The sequence below is a fragment of the Bombus pyrosoma genome, linkage group LG14 (assembly GCF_014825855.1).
Source record: "Bombus pyrosoma isolate SC7728 linkage group LG14, ASM1482585v1, whole genome shotgun sequence".
Classification (NCBI taxonomy): domain Eukaryota; kingdom Metazoa; phylum Arthropoda; class Insecta; order Hymenoptera; family Apidae; genus Bombus; species Bombus pyrosoma.
Window position 1 is genome coordinate 1,792,778 of NC_057783.1, and position 19,304 is coordinate 1,812,081.

General features: G+C 30.1%; 2 protein-coding genes across 11 annotated transcripts in view; one reads left to right on the forward strand and one right to left on the reverse strand.

Annotated features, from left to right (window-relative positions):
* The first annotated feature begins 760 nt into the window (after positions 1 to 760).
* On the forward strand, positions 761 to 10,288 carry LOC122574687 (biotin--protein ligase). 4 transcript variants are annotated; one of them, XM_043742576.1, is made up of 17 exons: positions 761 to 961; positions 1,377 to 1,573; positions 3,165 to 3,301; positions 3,392 to 3,562; positions 3,822 to 3,975; positions 4,041 to 4,106; positions 5,188 to 5,382; positions 5,483 to 5,777; positions 5,886 to 6,020; positions 6,209 to 6,535; positions 6,714 to 7,071; positions 8,024 to 8,206; positions 8,319 to 8,451; positions 8,874 to 9,034; positions 9,114 to 9,228; positions 9,301 to 9,514; positions 9,637 to 10,288. In XM_043742576.1, exons 2-17 carry the CDS (start codon positions 1,423 to 1,425, stop codon positions 9,806 to 9,808), a joined length of 2,967 nt encoding a protein of 988 aa, XP_043598511.1. In that variant the 5' UTR covers positions 761 to 961; positions 1,377 to 1,422; the 3' UTR covers positions 9,809 to 10,288. The 4 variants fall into 4 exon arrangements, with proteins under 4 accessions (XP_043598511.1, XP_043598513.1, XP_043598512.1 ...); XM_043742577.1 differs by lacking the exon at positions 761 to 961 and adding an exon at positions 2,649 to 2,752 and having other exon boundaries at positions 1,439 to 1,573; XM_043742580.1 differs by lacking the exons at positions 761 to 961; positions 3,165 to 3,301 and having other exon boundaries at positions 1,448 to 1,573.
* A 141-nt stretch (positions 10,289 to 10,429) lies between these two features.
* LOC122574686 (metabotropic glutamate receptor 7-like) overlaps positions 10,430 to 19,304 on the reverse strand; it is a 44,143-nt gene continuing 35,268 nt past the window's right edge. For 3 of the 7 annotated variants that reach the window (XM_043742570.1, XM_043742571.1, XM_043742574.1), the window contains 12 exons: positions 18,822 to 18,976; positions 17,983 to 18,231; positions 17,524 to 17,679; positions 17,174 to 17,300; positions 16,907 to 17,018; positions 16,556 to 16,779; positions 16,107 to 16,387; positions 15,620 to 15,924; positions 15,069 to 15,197; positions 14,284 to 14,431; positions 14,024 to 14,199; positions 10,430 to 13,771 (listed from right to left, as the gene is read on the reverse strand). In XM_043742570.1, coding sequence (XP_043598505.1) covers positions 13,604 to 13,771; positions 14,024 to 14,199; positions 14,284 to 14,431; positions 15,069 to 15,197; positions 15,620 to 15,924; positions 16,107 to 16,387; positions 16,556 to 16,779; positions 16,907 to 17,018; positions 17,174 to 17,300; positions 17,524 to 17,679; positions 17,983 to 18,231; positions 18,822 to 18,976 — 2,230 coding nt within the window. In that variant the 3' untranslated portion in view covers positions 10,430 to 13,603. Of the gene's footprint in view, positions 13,785 to 14,023; positions 14,200 to 14,283; positions 14,432 to 14,743; positions 14,959 to 15,068; positions 15,198 to 15,619; positions 15,925 to 16,106; positions 16,388 to 16,555; positions 16,780 to 16,906; positions 17,019 to 17,173; positions 17,301 to 17,523; positions 17,680 to 17,982; positions 18,232 to 18,821; positions 18,977 to 19,304 lie in introns of those variants that run through there. The other 4 variants (XM_043742573.1, XM_043742572.1, XR_006319137.1 and 1 more) reach the window with 4 other exon arrangements.

Consider the following 19,304-nt stretch of genomic DNA (forward strand, 5'->3'; position numbering starts at 1 on the left):
TATATGTTAAATTAATTAAATTAAATGTTACATATAATCTTATGTATTAATTCATTTTGTAATTTTAAAAGTTACACAAGAAGTGGTGTAGTTATAGTGTACTGTATTTGTCAAAATAATCAGATATTGTGGCTATGAAGTGTTATAATTTAGATAAAAAGTATTGCATCAAGTATTGCAAGTATTGCAGCTTTTTTTCGCGCCCTCTGTGATGATAATCGAAGTTGAACTACATTTTACCAGAAATGAGTTGGGAAATCGCCGATGCAATGTTAAAAAAGTCTGCCAAAAAATGCGTGCTGAGAGTGGAGGTCTCTAGCAGCCAACGATCGAACTATGCGCACATTTCTCCTCCGATATACTCTACTGATACTGTCGATCAGTGAAGGGTAAGGGAGAAAAAACATAAAACTGAAATCAGGAAATGGATAAGGGGAAATGGAAATTTAAAGAAAAGTGATATAAAAAAAAAGATCGCAAAATAGCTTTCGAAAATTCCGAGGCACAACGTCATTTCCAAGAAACGCCGAAATCGTGCCACCTGATTGATACAAAGTCGCTATTTTAGAGGATACGTTTTTTGCTCTCGGATTTTCTCAGAAAATGTCATCGTTTCCAGGAATTTCAGAAAGTTTCGAATATCTCTGATGCTATTCTATCGTCTTGATACTTACTATTTTTCTAGCAGTTTCAAAACACCGGAGGAAGAAATGTGCATATAGTTCGGTCGTTTGACCGCTAGAGGTGATAATTCGTGGAGTGTACTTTTTAGCTGAACTTTTCTCATTCACATCGGCGCCCTTCCTTACTCACCTCTGATTCAACATAAACGTCAATAAATTAAAGTATCTTGCATAATGTTCTTACAATAGTAATTTATGGATTTGAAGCGACATTCAAAGTTTATTTGCTCATGTTTTTGTTAATCACTTCATAGACAAGTAGTAGCATTAAAAAATAGGTATGTAATTTATAAATACTTTTAACAAGGAAGCACAGGTAGGATTTCGATGGTTATTTTAGTCATTGAACCGTAGTGACAATTGCAGTTGCAGAACTCTGTTTATGAAGATTCATGTAATATAATCATTGTTTATTATAACATATTAATTGGTTTAGAGAGCTATTTAACTTCTCCATTCATAGTTTTCTAGGTTATAGTTGTTGATATATTATATTCAATTTAAATGACTTCTAACGCACTTACTTTATTTACGAAATATATAAACAAATAAATAAATAAATTAATTAATTAATTCACATAAATAAATGAATTTTATTATTATATAAGTACATTATCTAGTTATAATACCATTTACTTAATAAAAAATAAAACTGATAATACGAAAAATATATAATATAAATAATTGTTTCAGGAATCATATATATATATATTAAAACATTAAATATAATTTTATCAACATGATCTTGACATTTCTTTATATGATAGCAACATCAATCCAGTCAAGGAGGATTGTATTTTTAAAAAATCATTTACGTAATTTATTTCAAGGAGATACAACCACTTGCCCATCAATAATGTTCTATAATAAAAAACAAAGTTCAAATAAAGGTAATATATTAACATTTACATTTGGTAACGTTATAAATTGTTAATAAATTATGCAGTTTTAATATAGTTTAAAGATTACCTGCATTTCTAAAGTATAAAATAAGATTATATAAATTATTAAATTTTTGATATATAAATTTTTAATATATCACTGGTTATTCATAATAGTTATCCAATTGTTTACCATTTATTTTTATTATATATCTTGATGTTACACATATATCTTGCATACATGTAAATGAAGATATCTTATTAAATAATACTGATATTGTTCATGTAAATCATAGTACAATTACTTTTTTACAACTTTTTTAAAGACTGGTATAAAATAAAAAAATGTTGACTCATATATATACACTCCTGACGTATTTGCATTAACTAGACATGCACCTTATATTATCTATTATTTTTATTAATTTAATATTTCCTTGTATTAACTTATGTTATAAAAATATTACAATATTTTTAAAAATGATTACACAATGACTTTAAATCATTATATGAAAAAACTGTAACAAATGTAGGAAAACCAAAAATGTACATGTATAGTGCAGAAAATATTTACAACATTATACTATCTAATTTGTACTTATTTCATGCTTTTTATTTTGATTCAAAATAAAATTCTTAAGAACAATACTTTGCAAATATGATATAAATTTTATAACTTTAAATTATATAACTATAGCTATCAAGTACTATTATATCATTTCATCTATGTTCTATAAGCATACAGTATTGAGATTTGTTAATTAATCTGTAGTCATTATACAATAAAAAGAATAATTAGGAAATTAGTAAGTAATAAAGTTTTTATATCAAACTGTTGGGCTTTATATTATATCTTCTATATAAGTTTTATGTATATGCATATAAATAATGTATTGTTATTATATTAATATGATTTGTAGCGTTTTAAAAATGTTTTAGTTGTATTAAATAAGAGACCTTATTTATTTTTGTTGCATAATTTTGTGGAATATAGTTTATAAATAAATCAGAAAGTTTTATACATACACATCGTTCATTATATTTTGTAGATGATAATAATTATTTCTTGCTTTCACTTTTTCAGACCTAGATGTTAATTGAATATTGTATTTATATATGTATGTAAATTTATATTGTTGCACAAAACAAAACTCATGTACAAATATCATTTGCCTTTCGATTGATTTTGTAAGTTTATTATCTATTTAACATTACATACATATTATGTTATTATAATAATCACTAATATATAAAGTATTTAGAACTAATAAAATCCTGCTAGTACTTGCATTTCCTTTTTGTGTTTTATTTGCATTCAGATTGTGAATTGTTATGTATACTACATTATGTAGCAAATTTATGTTATGACACAATTAGTGATTCATTTTATGTTACATTTTATTTTTATTATAATATGTTTATCATAATGAATATTATTTTTTAAATGAAATACAAATTTATTTTGTAATATATATTTCATTTTGATCCAGACCCTTAATATATTTATATATATGCTACATGTACATGCATATATAATTTGAAAACCTACTAAAAGATTTTTCAGTATAATGGATAATGAAATATTTTTTATTATTTTAAGAATCAAATTCTCCTATGAATGATTGTGAAAATGATGAATTTATGACTTCTTGTCTATGTGTGAATAAAAGTGATGCTAGACTAGAAGAATTACTATGGTACTATGATGATATGAGATTGTGCACTATATTTCCTCAAGTATGCATCAAGCAATAATACAATAAATAAACTCTCTATTGTAGTTAGTTAGATATAATTAATCATTGGATTAATTACTACTTTTACCAGCAAAAAGTTGACATCTCAAGTTGGTTAACGTATCAGTATGGAAAAACATTTTTTCCTTTGCATACAAATAATCGTAATGGAACTTTGTTACAATCAGAGTACAAACTTTATATTCTTGTTGAAGCTGATCTTAAAAGTTATAATCCTATTGCTGCAACACATGCTACTAAGGTACTATATCTATTTATCCTCCTCATTCTTTCCATTTTGAATGTGATTATTTTGTATGAAGGGAATATGATATTAGTAGTTTTATTGTTTAAAAATTAAAGAGAACAAACATATTATGTGAAAGTTTATGTCTATTGAAATGAATGTCTAACAAAGCTTATGTAAACTTTTTACGTGTAAAAACATTTCCACACTATATACGTATAACAATGTTTATTTGAGAAGCTAGCACTGCGTTTAAATATGTTGTGTCTTTTAGGTCGAAGATTACGGTTTAATTATTACGTGGACGGCAAATAAAAATATTGATTTAATTATAGAGTCCGATTTAGATATGGTTGCAAAATTTTTTATTGCAGCGATGGAAGGTCAATGTTACATTAATAACGGCTTGTTATTAAAACGAATAGAAAGTATGTATAGATCTCAATCCTGTTTACTAAAATATCCGGATTATAATAGCTTTATATTTTTCCAGCTGTCCTGATATCAGGAAAGCCTTGTCTTTACAATAGTGATGTGTTGAATTCACCACCAACTAAAAGTAAGAATTTTATGTAATTAATACTATTAATAAAAGTTTTACAAAATGTAAGAAATTTAAAATGTAAAAATCGAAATTTTTTGGTGGGTGAATTATCAGATATTTGATATTGTTACTTCAATCTATTTTCAGTTGAAAGCATAAACCAGGTATTTATCAGGGATTACTACATGTAGTTATTGTATGTACTTAGTTAATTTATCATTGTGGATAATAAGTCACAATCAAGCGATGTGATCTTAATTTATCTAGAATAATATGTATACATATGAATGTATAAGTGGAGGATAGAATTCATAATCATCAAGTTTACCAGTAGGATTTCTGGCATACAGTTTTCTGCTTGTAGTAAAACTGAGAACAGTTTACTGCATCCAAGTTCATAATTTAAGGAATATGTAATCTTTACTAATGCTGCTGCAAAGTCTTTTATTAACTGTGAAGAAATATATTCTGATTATTTTAATATACCTGACAACTTTCGCAATCTTATACAACAATTCTTAATTATGTAATGGGTTTTCAAAAATAGGAAACAACTTGCTCCGAATTGAAAAATGGTAATGATTATCCAATAAGCTATGAATTTCTATATATCACGAATCAGATGAAACAGACCAAGATTGAAGAAGTTTTTTGATAGATAAGATGTACTTTTTTATTTAGGGATGGAATATTTCATGATACTCATATGACATATCTTTACAATACATTCTCTATTTTTCCCATACATGAATTAACACTTACATTCAGTTGTAAATATTGAGAAACAAACGCGCGAGATCTCTTATCCACGAATATGAAATGATTCACTCATTGTGTTTAATTATTTTAAACGTGGAGTTCGTTATGTTAACGAAAGAATTGTATAATGCCAAAAAATTGTCGGTTTTTCACGTTATTGCTAATTCCACAAAAATCTATATTGCCGATTGTTCGGATTTTTGTTCATACGTTGCGAATGAATGATGAAGAACTCGAGAGCGTTCTGATCGTTACAAAAAGAAATTATAACTTGTAATAAGAAAATATACCTATAAACGAGAAGGCATAAAATAAGTTTCGTATATATTTTTGTAAGAATTTATAGACAAAGAGGAATGGACAACGCATGCAGAAAAATTAAAATCATTAAGCGACACTGCCAAACTCGTATCCGAGAAATGCAAACCATTTGAAGTTAAGGATCTTCCAGGTTTAATAGTATATCCAGAAAATGCTGTAACAGACGCAGAACTTGAACTGATGAAACGTGTGGAGTCCAATGAAACGTTAGGTATAATAAAAAAGTTATTAAACACATGAACACAAATTTTACAAGTATTTTTCTAATATAATCCTCATGTATATAAGTTAAATGAATTTGTGTGTTATAGAGAGTGAAACTAGAAGTCAAGTTTCTACACCAGTTTCAGTAAACATTCCTCAACATGAGAATCAATTATCACAAGATGAAATACAAAAGATCACAAAAGATACCACTGAATTTCAAGGTGTTCCACATTCTACTAGTAAATCACTTGATATGCTTGACAATTTAGATGTATCCACTACTATAAGCACCAGACAAGTATCTTGCAGTGATATAAAAAGTACAAGTAAACCTTTTGAACCAAAGTCTTTTTATGATGCTAAGTATAGCAAATCCATAGCATCTACAAGCCCTTTTAAGTAAGTATTCTATATTAAAATATAATTATTTAAGATTTAATCTTTCCTGAGTAAAAAGGGAAAGTTTCAGAAATATTTGATAAATTCACTGAAATTTCCATGTTATAGGAATTCCATAGCGGAGATAACAAGAAAGTTATCAAAAAATAATGTAAAACCACCAAATGTCCTAATATATGCTGACAGTTTTATTGCACGTAACAATGTAAAAGGTGTTTTGGAAGAATCTCTTGACACAAATAAGTATGATTGTTTGTTTTAATATATTTATGGAAAAATGTACAAAATCATCTTTATTTTAGTAATTTCGAATGGCATTAAACTTCTTAAGACATTAAAAACACGTTAAAAATATAAAATTTCTCAAGATCTTCGATATTTTACAAAATTTCTTACATTTGATATTAAAAAAAGTGTTCTTTTAATATTAGATACACCATTTACGCATTATCTCCAGAAGAAGCACGTAATGACGCTTGGGTAGAAAATGCAGCTTTAGTCGTCGTTTGTGGAAATGTGGGCAATGAGATTGGAAACCGAATCGTGGAGTATATTCTTCACGGTGGCAAGTTGCTCGCTTTGTGCTCTGACGTAATTCATATTTTACTTCCTTCGTTTAAAACGGCGGAAGTACGAGAAAACGAGCTGGTTCACTTTTCTTATGGGAAATGGAAGCATGTACGCATGATGCATCATATCTTCTGTTATCAACCATCTCCTGTAAGAACGAGATTTTCACAGGATCATGAAGACGTAAAGTAAGATTTTTTAGCTATAACTGTTTTTCGTACTTACAAGTTAAGGTATAAAGTTAAAATGTAAATGAAAAAAAATGATACTGCATATTATAATTATTTCCTTTGTTTCTAATGAAAAATAATCTCCCTGATTAATTATTTCCTAATTCAGTTCAAGACATTTCAGTATTTTTTGCAGAGTATCTAGTGTTTCTCCGCCAGCGACAGTGAGCGTGAAAGATAAAAAGGGAAACTCGCATTCGTTTGACCTAAAGGTACTTGGAACAGAAGAAACTTGGCACACACCAAGTATTCTACTTGCCACCCTACTAGGAAGTGGTGGAAAGCTTGTTTTTTCTCAAATACATCTTGAAGTGGATCCAATGCAATATGAACTCGAGGAAAGTAAATTTAATGCTTTGAAAGAAAGTAACGCAACTAGACTGGAAATATTCAATGATTTATTAAAAACGCATCTTGAAATAGAAGTTCGTAGTACTGCAAAAGTAACTGCACATATGACTTATACATCTGCTTTCTTTTTGGGACGACATGAGGTATGAAAAATAATAGTTATTTCGAAAGAAAATATTTATATATATTAGGTAAACTATTAAGAATTATAATTATGACATCCTTTATTTAGGTGATTTTTGTTCTATACAAACTACGTTTGCACATAACGAAGCAATAAGGATTATTATTCTCAATATCTTTGACATTACCAAAATTAGGAAAAAATTTATTGAATAAAGCATGGTAGAAGGGGGCCTGTCAACATTACTACATAATGTTGTTAGATGCTGTTACTGTCATTTTGTATGCAACGTCATTCAACTTTGTTGAAAGAAATAGAAAATTGATATGTTATGTGAATAATTTGCTGACTGACAACTGACTTCAATGACAGTGTGTAATAAGTAATTGTTCATTTTCTGGTAACCACTAACAATGATAATTCTACAAATATAGTACATTCTTGTAAATATAATACTACTTACTAAATGCGCTTGTAAAAACAAGTATCGCTATATAATAACTAGGGGTGGAATCAATTTCTATATGTGTTTACGAGTTTAAATCAATTCCAATATAGTCAAATCAAATTATTACTCATGAAAGTACGTACTACTTATAAAAAATCAAAACCTATCTTGTTTAGATTCAAATTTGCATGATCAATAATCTGTGTTTTTCTTTTCTTGCAAGAACTCAAAACTGTCCAATTTTATTTGCATTATATTTGATTCCATCTCTGATGGTGGCTCCCTTTATACTATGCAACATTCTTCAATAAATTGTTCTATAACTACTATCATTTCAAAAACACTAAAGCTAGCGATTTCTGTCGATTCATGCTATACTTCTTGCTTTTGAATTAATTATGCTTCTGTCATGTTAAAGTTACTAATTTTCTGCGAATATTTTTGTATAATTCGTATATTTAGAAGATTCGTAACTAAAAACAAAGAGACTAGTATTTACGTTTACTTTCTTTCATGTTGATAGTTGAAACTAGAAATGCTAGAAAGATTGAAGGATATAATGGCAGCAAACGATACTTTAAAAATGCCAAAGCTGGAAATTCAGTTTTGTAGAAGCAGCACAGTTCCACGACCTGCTTCAGCTTTGTTCCTACCAATTATGATTCATCAGTGTCCTGACAATTTCTCAACTGTAGAATATTTTGAGGTAATTTTTCTTTTAAATTATATCAGCTATGATAAATTTGACTTCATTTTTAATTCAGTTTAATTGTATCTATTGTTTTATCGACTTATCATACATACTTTTCTTGCTATAGAATTTATCTACCAAGGAATTAGGACGTTTGGTTATATACGTTGATATAATGACATCATCAATGGATGTATTTAATGGTCATCAATTAGGACATGGTTTAGCTGTTATTGTCCGTCAGCAAACTCAAGGACGAGGTATGACAAGGATCTATTCAATAGATCGAAGACTTAGCTGCTATAATATTTAATTTAATATTTATATTTATAATAGAATTGTACGTGAATATTGTTTAAAGCATGTGCAACAACTTTCACTAACAGTTTTGGCTCTTTGTTTAATCGATTAAACCGATCATTGTTATTAACAAATGTTACACAAGAGTGATGCAATGAACTTAGGCATAATTTACGTTCCATTGAATTAATTTATAAATCTTTATGCATGTAGAATAAAGTAAAAGTAAAGAGAAGCGTCCACAATTCCTTAGGATGTAAATTCGTACAGTTTTAGAATCATAGAATAAAGAGAAAAGCCGAAACATTCTTTAGTCAATTAGTTATTACCAATTATTGATTTTTTTTATCATATAATGAATATGTTTTGTATGAATTTTAAGGAAGGAGCAAAAATATTTGGCTCAGTCCAAAAGGTGCAGCACTGTTCACGTTGCAACTTCATGTGCCTACTGATACCATACTTGGAAGACGAATCTCAATTTTGCAACATTTGGTTTCTGTTGCAATTATATCTGCATTTAAGTCTCTATCTGGATATGAAGTACTATATCATTAATAATCATTATTTATATTTATCATTATATATATATAATTAATTAATTATTAATTTTTAATTATAGGATATCGATCTAAGATTAAAATGGCCTAATGATATTTATGCTGGTAATAATGTTAAAATTGGTGGACTGATTGTAGAGACTCATGTTATGTCAAATCTTAATATATGTAACGTTGGTAAGTATTACTATTGTTACGCGTAATCCAACATTTAATAAAATCTTTTTTTTAAATAATTATCATTATTAGGAGTTGGAATAAATTTGTTCAACAAAGAACCTACATGTTGCATTAATGATATAATTACTACATTTAACGAAATATATCAGAAAAAATTAGAAATGATATCATACGAACAATACTTTGCTATTGTATTCAATGAAATTGAAAGATGGTTAAATATCGTACAAAGTGGTAATATAGATGATTTTCTGGATGCATATTATACTTATTGGATGCATACGTAAGTTTTACTTACAATTTTTTTTAATTATTAACGTTTACTATCTGTGAATCTCATTATTGAGAAATATTGTTAATAATCGATAGTATCAGAAGATTAAAATATATTTTATGTTTCAACAGCGACGCAAATGTGACAGTATTATCAGCATCTGGGGTGTCACAAAACGTTAAAATACTAGGTATAGACGATTACGGATATTTACGTGTACGAGGAGAAGATGGAACGATGTTTACCGTACATCCAGATGGTAATACGTTCGATTGCCTGAAAGGTCTTATAGCTCCGAAATAATCAGATTCAGAAGTAGAACTAACATGTCTGTTGAACATGTTTAATAGTCGATTGTACACTGTTGTTCTTTTTTATTTTTATACATCTTGTATATATTTTAAATTATCATGAAAATGAATATCAATCAAAAAGTGCTGATAAATTTAATTTATAATTTTTAGTTTTGTTATTTATCATTTGCCCATACAGCAAATGGAATATATATATAATGTAAGCTACTTTATCCAAGTCCATAATTCTTGTTACGCGATTTGATGTCATATTTCCTGCTATGGAGAGAAAATAATAAACAAACATTGTTAACTAAAAATCAAATCGTTTTCTTTTTTCTTATCATTTATTGGCTGACTATGAAGTGTTTTTTTTTTTTTATTTTACAAATGTATAATTAAGGTTACATTTATCTCGGTTGGCACCAGAATATAAAATTGTATTTGAAAAATGAGAAACCTTATTATAGCTCACTAGTCCACTTATTAATTTATATTTCATTATTTCCTTGTATATTCTTCTTTCATATATACTATATATGTTATATATTCACTCTAAACATACAAACATACAACAAGTTGTATTCAGATATCAGAATTTTTTCTTAAAAACTACATAACATGTCGCGTGTGAATCATTATACGCATGGTTATTAATTAGTGTCTAAAACGTAAAAGTAAGAATAAATTGACCTTTGTTATCTGTACGAAACTACCTATCAGGTCACCATTGCATTCATTATTAGAAGAGAGTAATCAGATGTACTCGAATTTCAGTTATCTAATTATTATAATACATGTATATTTTAATCGCTATAACAACTGTAATAAATTCCAAAGCACACTGAGAAGTGGATAAATTCTTTCTCTATCGATGAACCTTGAACAAGGTTCAGAATAATGTTTGATTCTCATAGCCGTTAGAATTATGTAACATTTTTTAAGTCTTACAATTGTTGCTTGTAGCTTTTATGAATATTACCTTTACGACAAAACGTTTTGGGCTCTATATTTTTCGTTGTCTACGCTTCTGCGACAATCAATTTTCCACTTAATCGCTATACATAAATTCGAAGTAAACATCTTTGATTGTTGATTGTTCTCTCATCTCGTTTGATCTCATTCAAAAAATTAAAAGAAGTCCTTCCTATTTAACAATTTAATTTAATGACACAAAATAGATTTCCACTAACAAATTTCTTTAATATTATAATAATAGTATTCAATTTATTTTATCAAGATAAAATATAATTTCCTTGATTCATTTATAGTTTTCGCCTTTCTGGCAATTTTTTACTAATCGTTAATAATTATTGAAATTAGTAATCTAAGTCCACCAAAGATGTTTAACCGTTTCATCTCCCACATAGTCTTCAGAGATATTTTTGTAATAAGCACATAGTCAGACATCTTCAAGATACTACGAGAGTAATTAATAATTTTATAAAAGATTATTTCATTACGCCCGCATTATCATATTAAAATGTCTTTTAAACCTTTAACGCGTGATCTAATTTTTTCAGATAACTTTCTGGAAAAATTTACAGTACGCAAAATTAACAAAAATACGTGTCTAATCTTTGTACAACGTTGATGTAATAACATACGATATATCTATAAATAAACATCTATGTAATTTAGTACTAACAATGCAATTAATATATATTAATATATATATATATATTTAATAGAAATATTCAAGTGAGGATACGTAAATACGCTTAATTTATTTAAAACGCTTCTCGTTTAAAAGTCATTTTATAATACAGTATATCCTATTTGTTCACGTAATTTCTCAGCGTTGTTGGCACATATTTAGTCAAAAATTCACGCGCATTTATTTTTCACGTACACATTTACACACGCACACGATCTACATGTCTAATTTTTGTCCTTTATAGCTATTTGACTTTTTAATCGTCGGCAGTTATATATATTTGTAAAAGTACACATTTATTTACCGTATTGGACATTTCACTTCCAATATTATTTTTATTGTACTATCTATCGTAATATTTATTTAAGAACTTTGGCATAGTCAGATAGATCAGATGTTGATGTCTCATTAAGAACTAATAACTTAACGAATATTTATTAACAGCATAAAAAGTTCTATAAATGAAATATTCAACGTAAAGCATAATGATAAATGGAACATCCTAAAGAGACAATTTTTATAGATATCTATAATATAGATAATTATATAAAATTTATTTCAAGATATCTTCTAAATCGTATTCTGATTTATGATTATCACATTCAGATGTTATGTGATATAAAAGCGTAACAAACGGATCCAAAAGAATACATTGTATTTTGAAATTATCTCCGTTCAAGCGAAAGATTTATTTACAATTAATAATATGACAGCAACAAAATCTTTGTATCTTTGCTCATTGAATTAAATATAGTAAGCGGAAAGAAATTGTTCCTGTTTTGATTTTTCTATGCAGATCAATTAGAAGTACGTAGCAATTCGTTTGGTATTCACAGTTCACGAGTGTTGTTAAAAAGTGTCGGTACTTGGAATGAAATTCGTTGTTTGCGCGCGTTCAATGAAGACGAGAGGCTATCGTTTTTCGTACACGGATCAACAATTGCTTACATGGCAAGGGCTCCAAGTGCTCATGAACCTTTGTGCATAGCTACTGAAACCCTGGTTTCAGTAAGCATTAGCATTCGTGTGCGTCACGTGTCTGCGCCAACCGCTTAAGTGGTTCACAAACGTTTGTAAGCCACTTAAGCGAATGGTGGATATGTGTTAATAGTTTCGCAACTTCTGCGAAGAGAATGCTCCAAACATTCTTTACCTAGCAACAGATTTCAGAAAAGTAAATTAACTTTTCACGGCTGATTTAGTTTCATACATATGTAGAAATTGTGGAGAACATATTTTTATTATTTTGTTAAGTGGGCACGACATCCGAAGATGTTCAAAAATAGATAAAGTTTGAGTATCTTGTCAGAGACGATCAAGGAATGAAAAATTTAGATCTTATCGGATGATATCAATGCAGCATTCAGCTTTACTTTCCAATTTTCTTGAAGGAAGAAATGCTAAAAAAGTGGCGATTTTCTTTGTCATATACGATACCTCTTCTGTTAGTGATTCGTTAATTTGTCGCATACGTACTTCTGGAACAATCCGTATGAGGATGAAATATTTGACAGTTTTATAAAATAGTTTGCAAATAAATGTGTACAATATATCTATTCTACTGATATTCTATCAAAATTTTAATCAAGACTTTGTCCTCGTAAAGTAAATTAACATTGTATACATATAAAATAAGTATAAATATTTTGTACACGTGTTATCAACTTTGATTGAATGTCGTAATATATAGTACGAAATATTGCAATATTTATCTCTAAGAGATGTATAAGGAACTAACGAATAGAGATTATTATCCTTGTTCATCGAACAACGTAATATTAAGTAGTTCACCTAAGTAAATCGCATTTTAATTCGTGTCTGTAGCACTGATGGAAAACATCTCAATACGAATCTCTAATTGAAGATTTGAAATAATAAATTCTGCTAAAACAGCCAAGGAAAAAATGAACAACTGGAAGAACGTTGAACAAATTAGAATTAAAATTTAGAACAAATTGGAATTAAAATCTGCTAAAAAGCTATATAAAAGGTATTTGATTTTCTAAGTGTTTTGAACAGTAATTTCGCACTTACATATATGTATGCACTTTATATCTAATTTGCCCTTGTGAGGACAAATGCGAGGCTAAAAAGACGTCTTGGCACCGTTAAATAATTTTTCGCATGTTAAAAAATGACAGTTTTTCGTTACCTTGACATTACATGTCGTAATTTACGATGAAAAATCGGAAAACGTCGGTGAATCGCTGTAGACGTGGAAAGTTTGATCTTCGCTTGGGAAAATGTTAGCTTCAGTTTTATAAGACTCCACTTTGTCGGAGATGCAACTGATCGTTCCCATGCGATTTTTACGTGCTGGATCGCCCGACTCAAAAAAATAGTTATAAAAATATAAATTAGAAAAGTTTACTCCTAGCGTATAAGTATCAGTAGGCAAATATTTATTCGATCAAACTATTTAATTTCTCGATAACAGAATGATATGCAAGTGAAGAAAATCAACTTTTATGAAATAAGGACCGGGAAAGTCTTCCTTACATTTCTTTTTAACAACGTTTGATCGAAAATTAGATTGGGATTTGTAAGACTTAGTGAAACATCGATCACCTGGTCGGAATCGCTGGAAATCGACTTCCGACTTCGATTTCGGCAATTTTCCGCGAACATCGAAGGACTGGAAATGTCTCTTGATTCTGACACTTCCTGGATAGTAGAGAGCTTACGGTCCTCTTCGTCATCGTCGTATATCTCCACGGTGGTCTCATGAATTCTGGCCTGACACTCTAGACAGGGAGGGATGTGTATGAGAGAGACCTAGCTAACCGAGGTCTCCTCGACAGACGGGCTCGCCAGTGCTTGTGTCTCACCGTTGGCATGTTTCACCTCGTCCTGGCTTGGACGTGATGCCGGTGGACTGCTCCGAGAACAGGAGGTCATGCTCTGCATTGTTTGACTACGACCGCCAGAAAATCGCATGCTGTATACTGCGCGGTTACCGCTTTGAAGTCCACCCGTCTACAATAGTTTAACGATACACTTAAGATTCGAAATATTATATTATAATGTTACACCGAAAGTATAATTATTCTTATTAACTTAGAAATTAGAACTTTGATTAGAATTATGTTCAATGGTTCTTACGTTAAATTATTTGGCAGATCGAAAATATTTGAACAATATCCTAAATAAATGTATTTACGTAACAATATATTCACGGTACTTTTACAGTGCTAATAAAATATTTCTGAAACTTGCGACTTCTATTCGTGCCGTAAATTCATCGAAATAGGTATTGATTTTTATGAAAGTTAAAGAATTATCACTTACAATGTTTTTAATATGAAACTGATGTAAGGATCACGTGAGGAGAGGTAGCAGAGATAGCAGTTTTATTTATTTGGAAATAAAAACGTGAAGCGCCATAAATTAATAAATTCCCAGCAGTTTATGTGTTCCTTTATTAAAGTAATTCGTCAAATCGAAATAAAAAACGCATAATACTTTGAACAGTAGAGTGCAGTGAACTAGTTCCTAAAACATATCTTTTTCCAATTGATTGTATTTAATATTACTCGTTAATAAGAAGGGCTACCTACTATTAGAGTAATCGTTTTGCTGCGATATGTTTTTTGTTAAATTTTGTATTACTCACATTCGCATGTCCGGGCCGAACATTTTTATATGGTTGAAAAAGTACCAAATATACTTTCGGAGTGAAAAGACAACCGAGAGCTACTGACGCAGAGATGTTGATGCACATGCACATGCTTGCGATTTGCACCTGTAAATTTATATTTACGTTCGTTTAATTCTTATTTCATCGAGAGCGGAATAACAATAAAGATAATAACAATCTTTCACATTTAAAATGTTCATCTACTTTAAAGTTTTTAGGTAAAGCTCTTGAAGTAAAATTACGAAGAATGTCACAAATTAATAATATACGAAAAGATGAATGAATATAAATACATTTGTAATACAATTCATTTTGTATTTTCTTGCTGCATGCCTACGAAAAGGTTTTCTAATTTGTACTGTTATATATATATATATATATACATATATGTACATATATAAATTACACATTAAACTGGTTTGAAACAATAAATTTAAAAAATCGTATCGAATTACCATTAATTGGTTGTCAGTTTGATACGCATAATCGCAAGATAATACGTGTCTCCTATGATTTTAGATACCGACCTTGTAGTCATTGTTTGAGCCAAAGTAGATGGGTACGAAAGCTAACCATACAATGCAAGTTGAATACATTGTAAAACCAATGTATTTCGCTTCGTTGAAATTCTCCGGTATCTTACGTGTTTTGAATGCGTACAAAGTGCACATGAGTATTAGAAACATATTGTAGACGAGGGACATCATCAATGAAAACGTGGAAACGCGGCATGTGAGTACTGCTGATAACGGATACGGATGAATTTCCGTGGTATCCGGTGGTTCAATGATTAGCCAGACGATAACACCAACTAATTGCACTGCAGTGATCCCTATAAAAACGGGAGTTACATAATATGATATCAAGAAGAAGAAAAAGTTAATTATGCCGAATACAGTAAAAGTATCACAACAACTTTGTAAAATTGCAGATTTTAAGCTTTTGATTTTGATGGAAAAGTAAAATTTCGATATCAAAATATCTAGGCATATTCATTGAAAATTGTAAACTCACCGATAGCGATTACAACTTGGCTCTTCGGAGATGTATAGGAAGGCCTCTTTATACTTTTAGTTCCTTGATTGAATATGCGTGATATACGATTCGTTTTAGTTAGTATCGCGCTATAACAGATGCTTAAGCACAAGCCAAGACCGATTCTCAGATATGTGCAATTCCATGTAGTTGGCTTGCTTAATATCACGAAACTCATGCCGTAACACGATAGAATCCCTACTAGCAACACGTAACATAACTCGCGTCCAGAAGCCATAATTACTGGAGTACGATTGAAACTGGAATGTAATTAGTCAATTAGTATTATTAAAATAAAATAAGAACAAGATTCTTAGGTAACAATTTTGGGAAAATACATTTTATAACATTTAAATTCTTGAAATTATTAGTCGCGTACTATTTATGTTAAAAACTGGGACAATTTGTAGGTTAGATTGTGAACATACCGAATGAAAACTATAGTTGTAAACAAAGTACTAAGTATGCCAATGGATGCAAATATTAATGGGACCAATGCCCACGGACTAGTCCATGGAATAACTTCTGCTGTTAGTTTGATGCAACTTGTTACTGTTTCATCCGGAGCATATCCTGGACCACAGCTGCGACAAGTGTCATTAAAAACGTAAGCGTCTTCGCGACATGCCACACAACTCCAACAACAGGCTTCCTGGAAATATCGTTACGTTACAAAATATTATTTGTAAGAATACAAAGTTGAATAACCTTTATACATGAAAATTAAACTGTAGTTACTTTGAAAACCAGATAGAAGGATATTAAATTGAATTATTCACCTGAAAATTGCGTACATGACCCAGCGGGCAATTATCGCTGCATAAACTTCGAGGGATGTGCATTTCTCCGGGTCCTGTTGCCCACCTTGTCATGTTAATATCGAGGTCCAACCTGAGAATAAGAATTGCAAAATTTCATGCGTTTATTATCGAGATTTGTATGAAATATCCCTCAAAATTTCGATTAGCGATATTTGGACGAACAGCTGGATATCTAATTTAATAAACTTGGATCAAAAATTTTTATAATCGTAATGCTTTACTTACTCCTCTTTCCATCTACCGATAAGAACATAATCAAAACGCCCATCTTCTTTTCTTTGATACTGATATATATTATAAAATCCATACGCATCACCATCGGATTTGAATTTAATTTCAGTACCTTGACGACCTGAATGTTATTTAAAGAAAGTACAAATTAATTGTATGTACAGGTCTATCGACAGAAAATAATGTTTGGTAATGACACGAATTAAGGTGAAAGAATGATAAATAAATTTATTTATAAGGTATCTATCTGCAGATGTAAATTATCCAATTTCAAATTGTAAGTAGAATTAGAGAAAAACACTACGATCAATGATTCTACGGAGGACCATAAAGACGACACTTACCGATAAAACTAACATTTCGAATGTGTTGAAGAAGTTGTTGACCGTCTGGGGCTGGACGAAGATCTTCGCACAAATAATGGTTAGTTCCAGCATTATTTATACATTCTTCGTTTATTAAATTATGAACACCATGCGCCATTGCGTAAACTGCATCAACTAAAATCAATCAAGCGTGGTGTTTTTGGTCTTTTGGAGGGAAAAGGGTATAAATTTTGCAAGCGTTAGCCGCAGCTTATTCTCAAGAAGAGAGATAAACAAAAGTTAACAGGTTACAAAAAGGTCATTTTATCTCCTATGTTCTTCTATTATTTAGATCATTCTTTTACGTATACTTTCCCTGTGGATACTTTCGTAATTAAATGGAATTGTTAAAAGTCGAAATTTAATTTCTATGTTCTCCTTCAGACTTGCTTAAATAATTTCATAAAGTCATACATAAATAATGGAGATATCTCTCACCGACAAATGGCACCAATCCTTCTTGCTCATAATCAATTAATTTCTCGTTACCAGTACAGGGTGTCATGCCAGCAGACAAGTTTGCATTGAAGCTGCATTTGTGATGCTGAGACCAAAATTCTCGAAACCAAATATTTCGACAATTTACTATTTTTCCAGGCAATTTTTTATGTGGCACATTGCTTTCACTCTGTCCATCACACTCATTATCCACTCTTGGTCGAAGGCTTAAATAATAGTCGTCAAAATCTAAAAATAATAGTTATTTTAAAGCATCGAATGTATCTACGATATCTTTAAAACAGAGATTTAATTTGGTATATAACACAGCTTATTAAAACGTTAGCGTTGGGTTTAATATTGAAATTTATCGAGAAAAAATGAGCTTTCCACCGTACATGTCTAGATATTGCTACATGTCTAGAAGATATTTTTCTTTGATCCTACTCATTAACCCAATTGATTTTGATCGCGGAAGTCTCGCTTTGCAATTAGCCAATTGAAGATACTTGTACTATCTCCCAAAAATACGAATCCTTTTTCTCTTATCTTTTTATCTTATCTAGAAACTTCAATTTTGCTCATAGCATGGAGAATTTCAAGCAAGCTGAAGTTTCTTTCTAATTGGATAACTATCAATCATTTATGAGCCTCGTTTTCTCGAGTTTTACTCAGACGAATCTTTACTTTTTCAAAGTATTATATGGAAAACCCCATTCTTGGATAAAGTTTGCAAAAATTTCAACAACACAATCGTCCAGAGGGGCGAATGGGACAGAAATGTTGAGATTCTTAGATTTGTCACTCGAAACTCGACGAAGTATTTGTAATCAATTTACCTTGAAGGGATGTTCTATAAGGCAAAATTGTGATTGCACCCTCCGCCGCGAATTCTTGATCTCTCACTGGATATACTTTAGCACCCCACGAATCGCTACCTATCCACATGAAATGGCCTGTACGATTAGCTCTAACAGTTGCCTGTAGAAGTTTCCTGCGAATAATAAACAATATCTTTTTGAACGAGAAACAGCAAATAATTCTTATCAATTAACATAGAGAGAACTGATAGACAATTGAAATGTTTGTTACATGACGGCACATTTTATATAGTTATTTTATATATATATATGTCGGAGAAGCGTTAGGATTAGAGCTGGGGTTAAGGGCGTGAAAGAAATCTTCGTTGTAATTAGACATTGTCGTTATGCAATAGAGAAGATATTGACTAGAGCAAATATGATTGTTACAGATATCGACAAGTAACCGTGGTTATTAGATACTCGAGACGCTAATGACAATGATCCTGGGTTCGATAACGA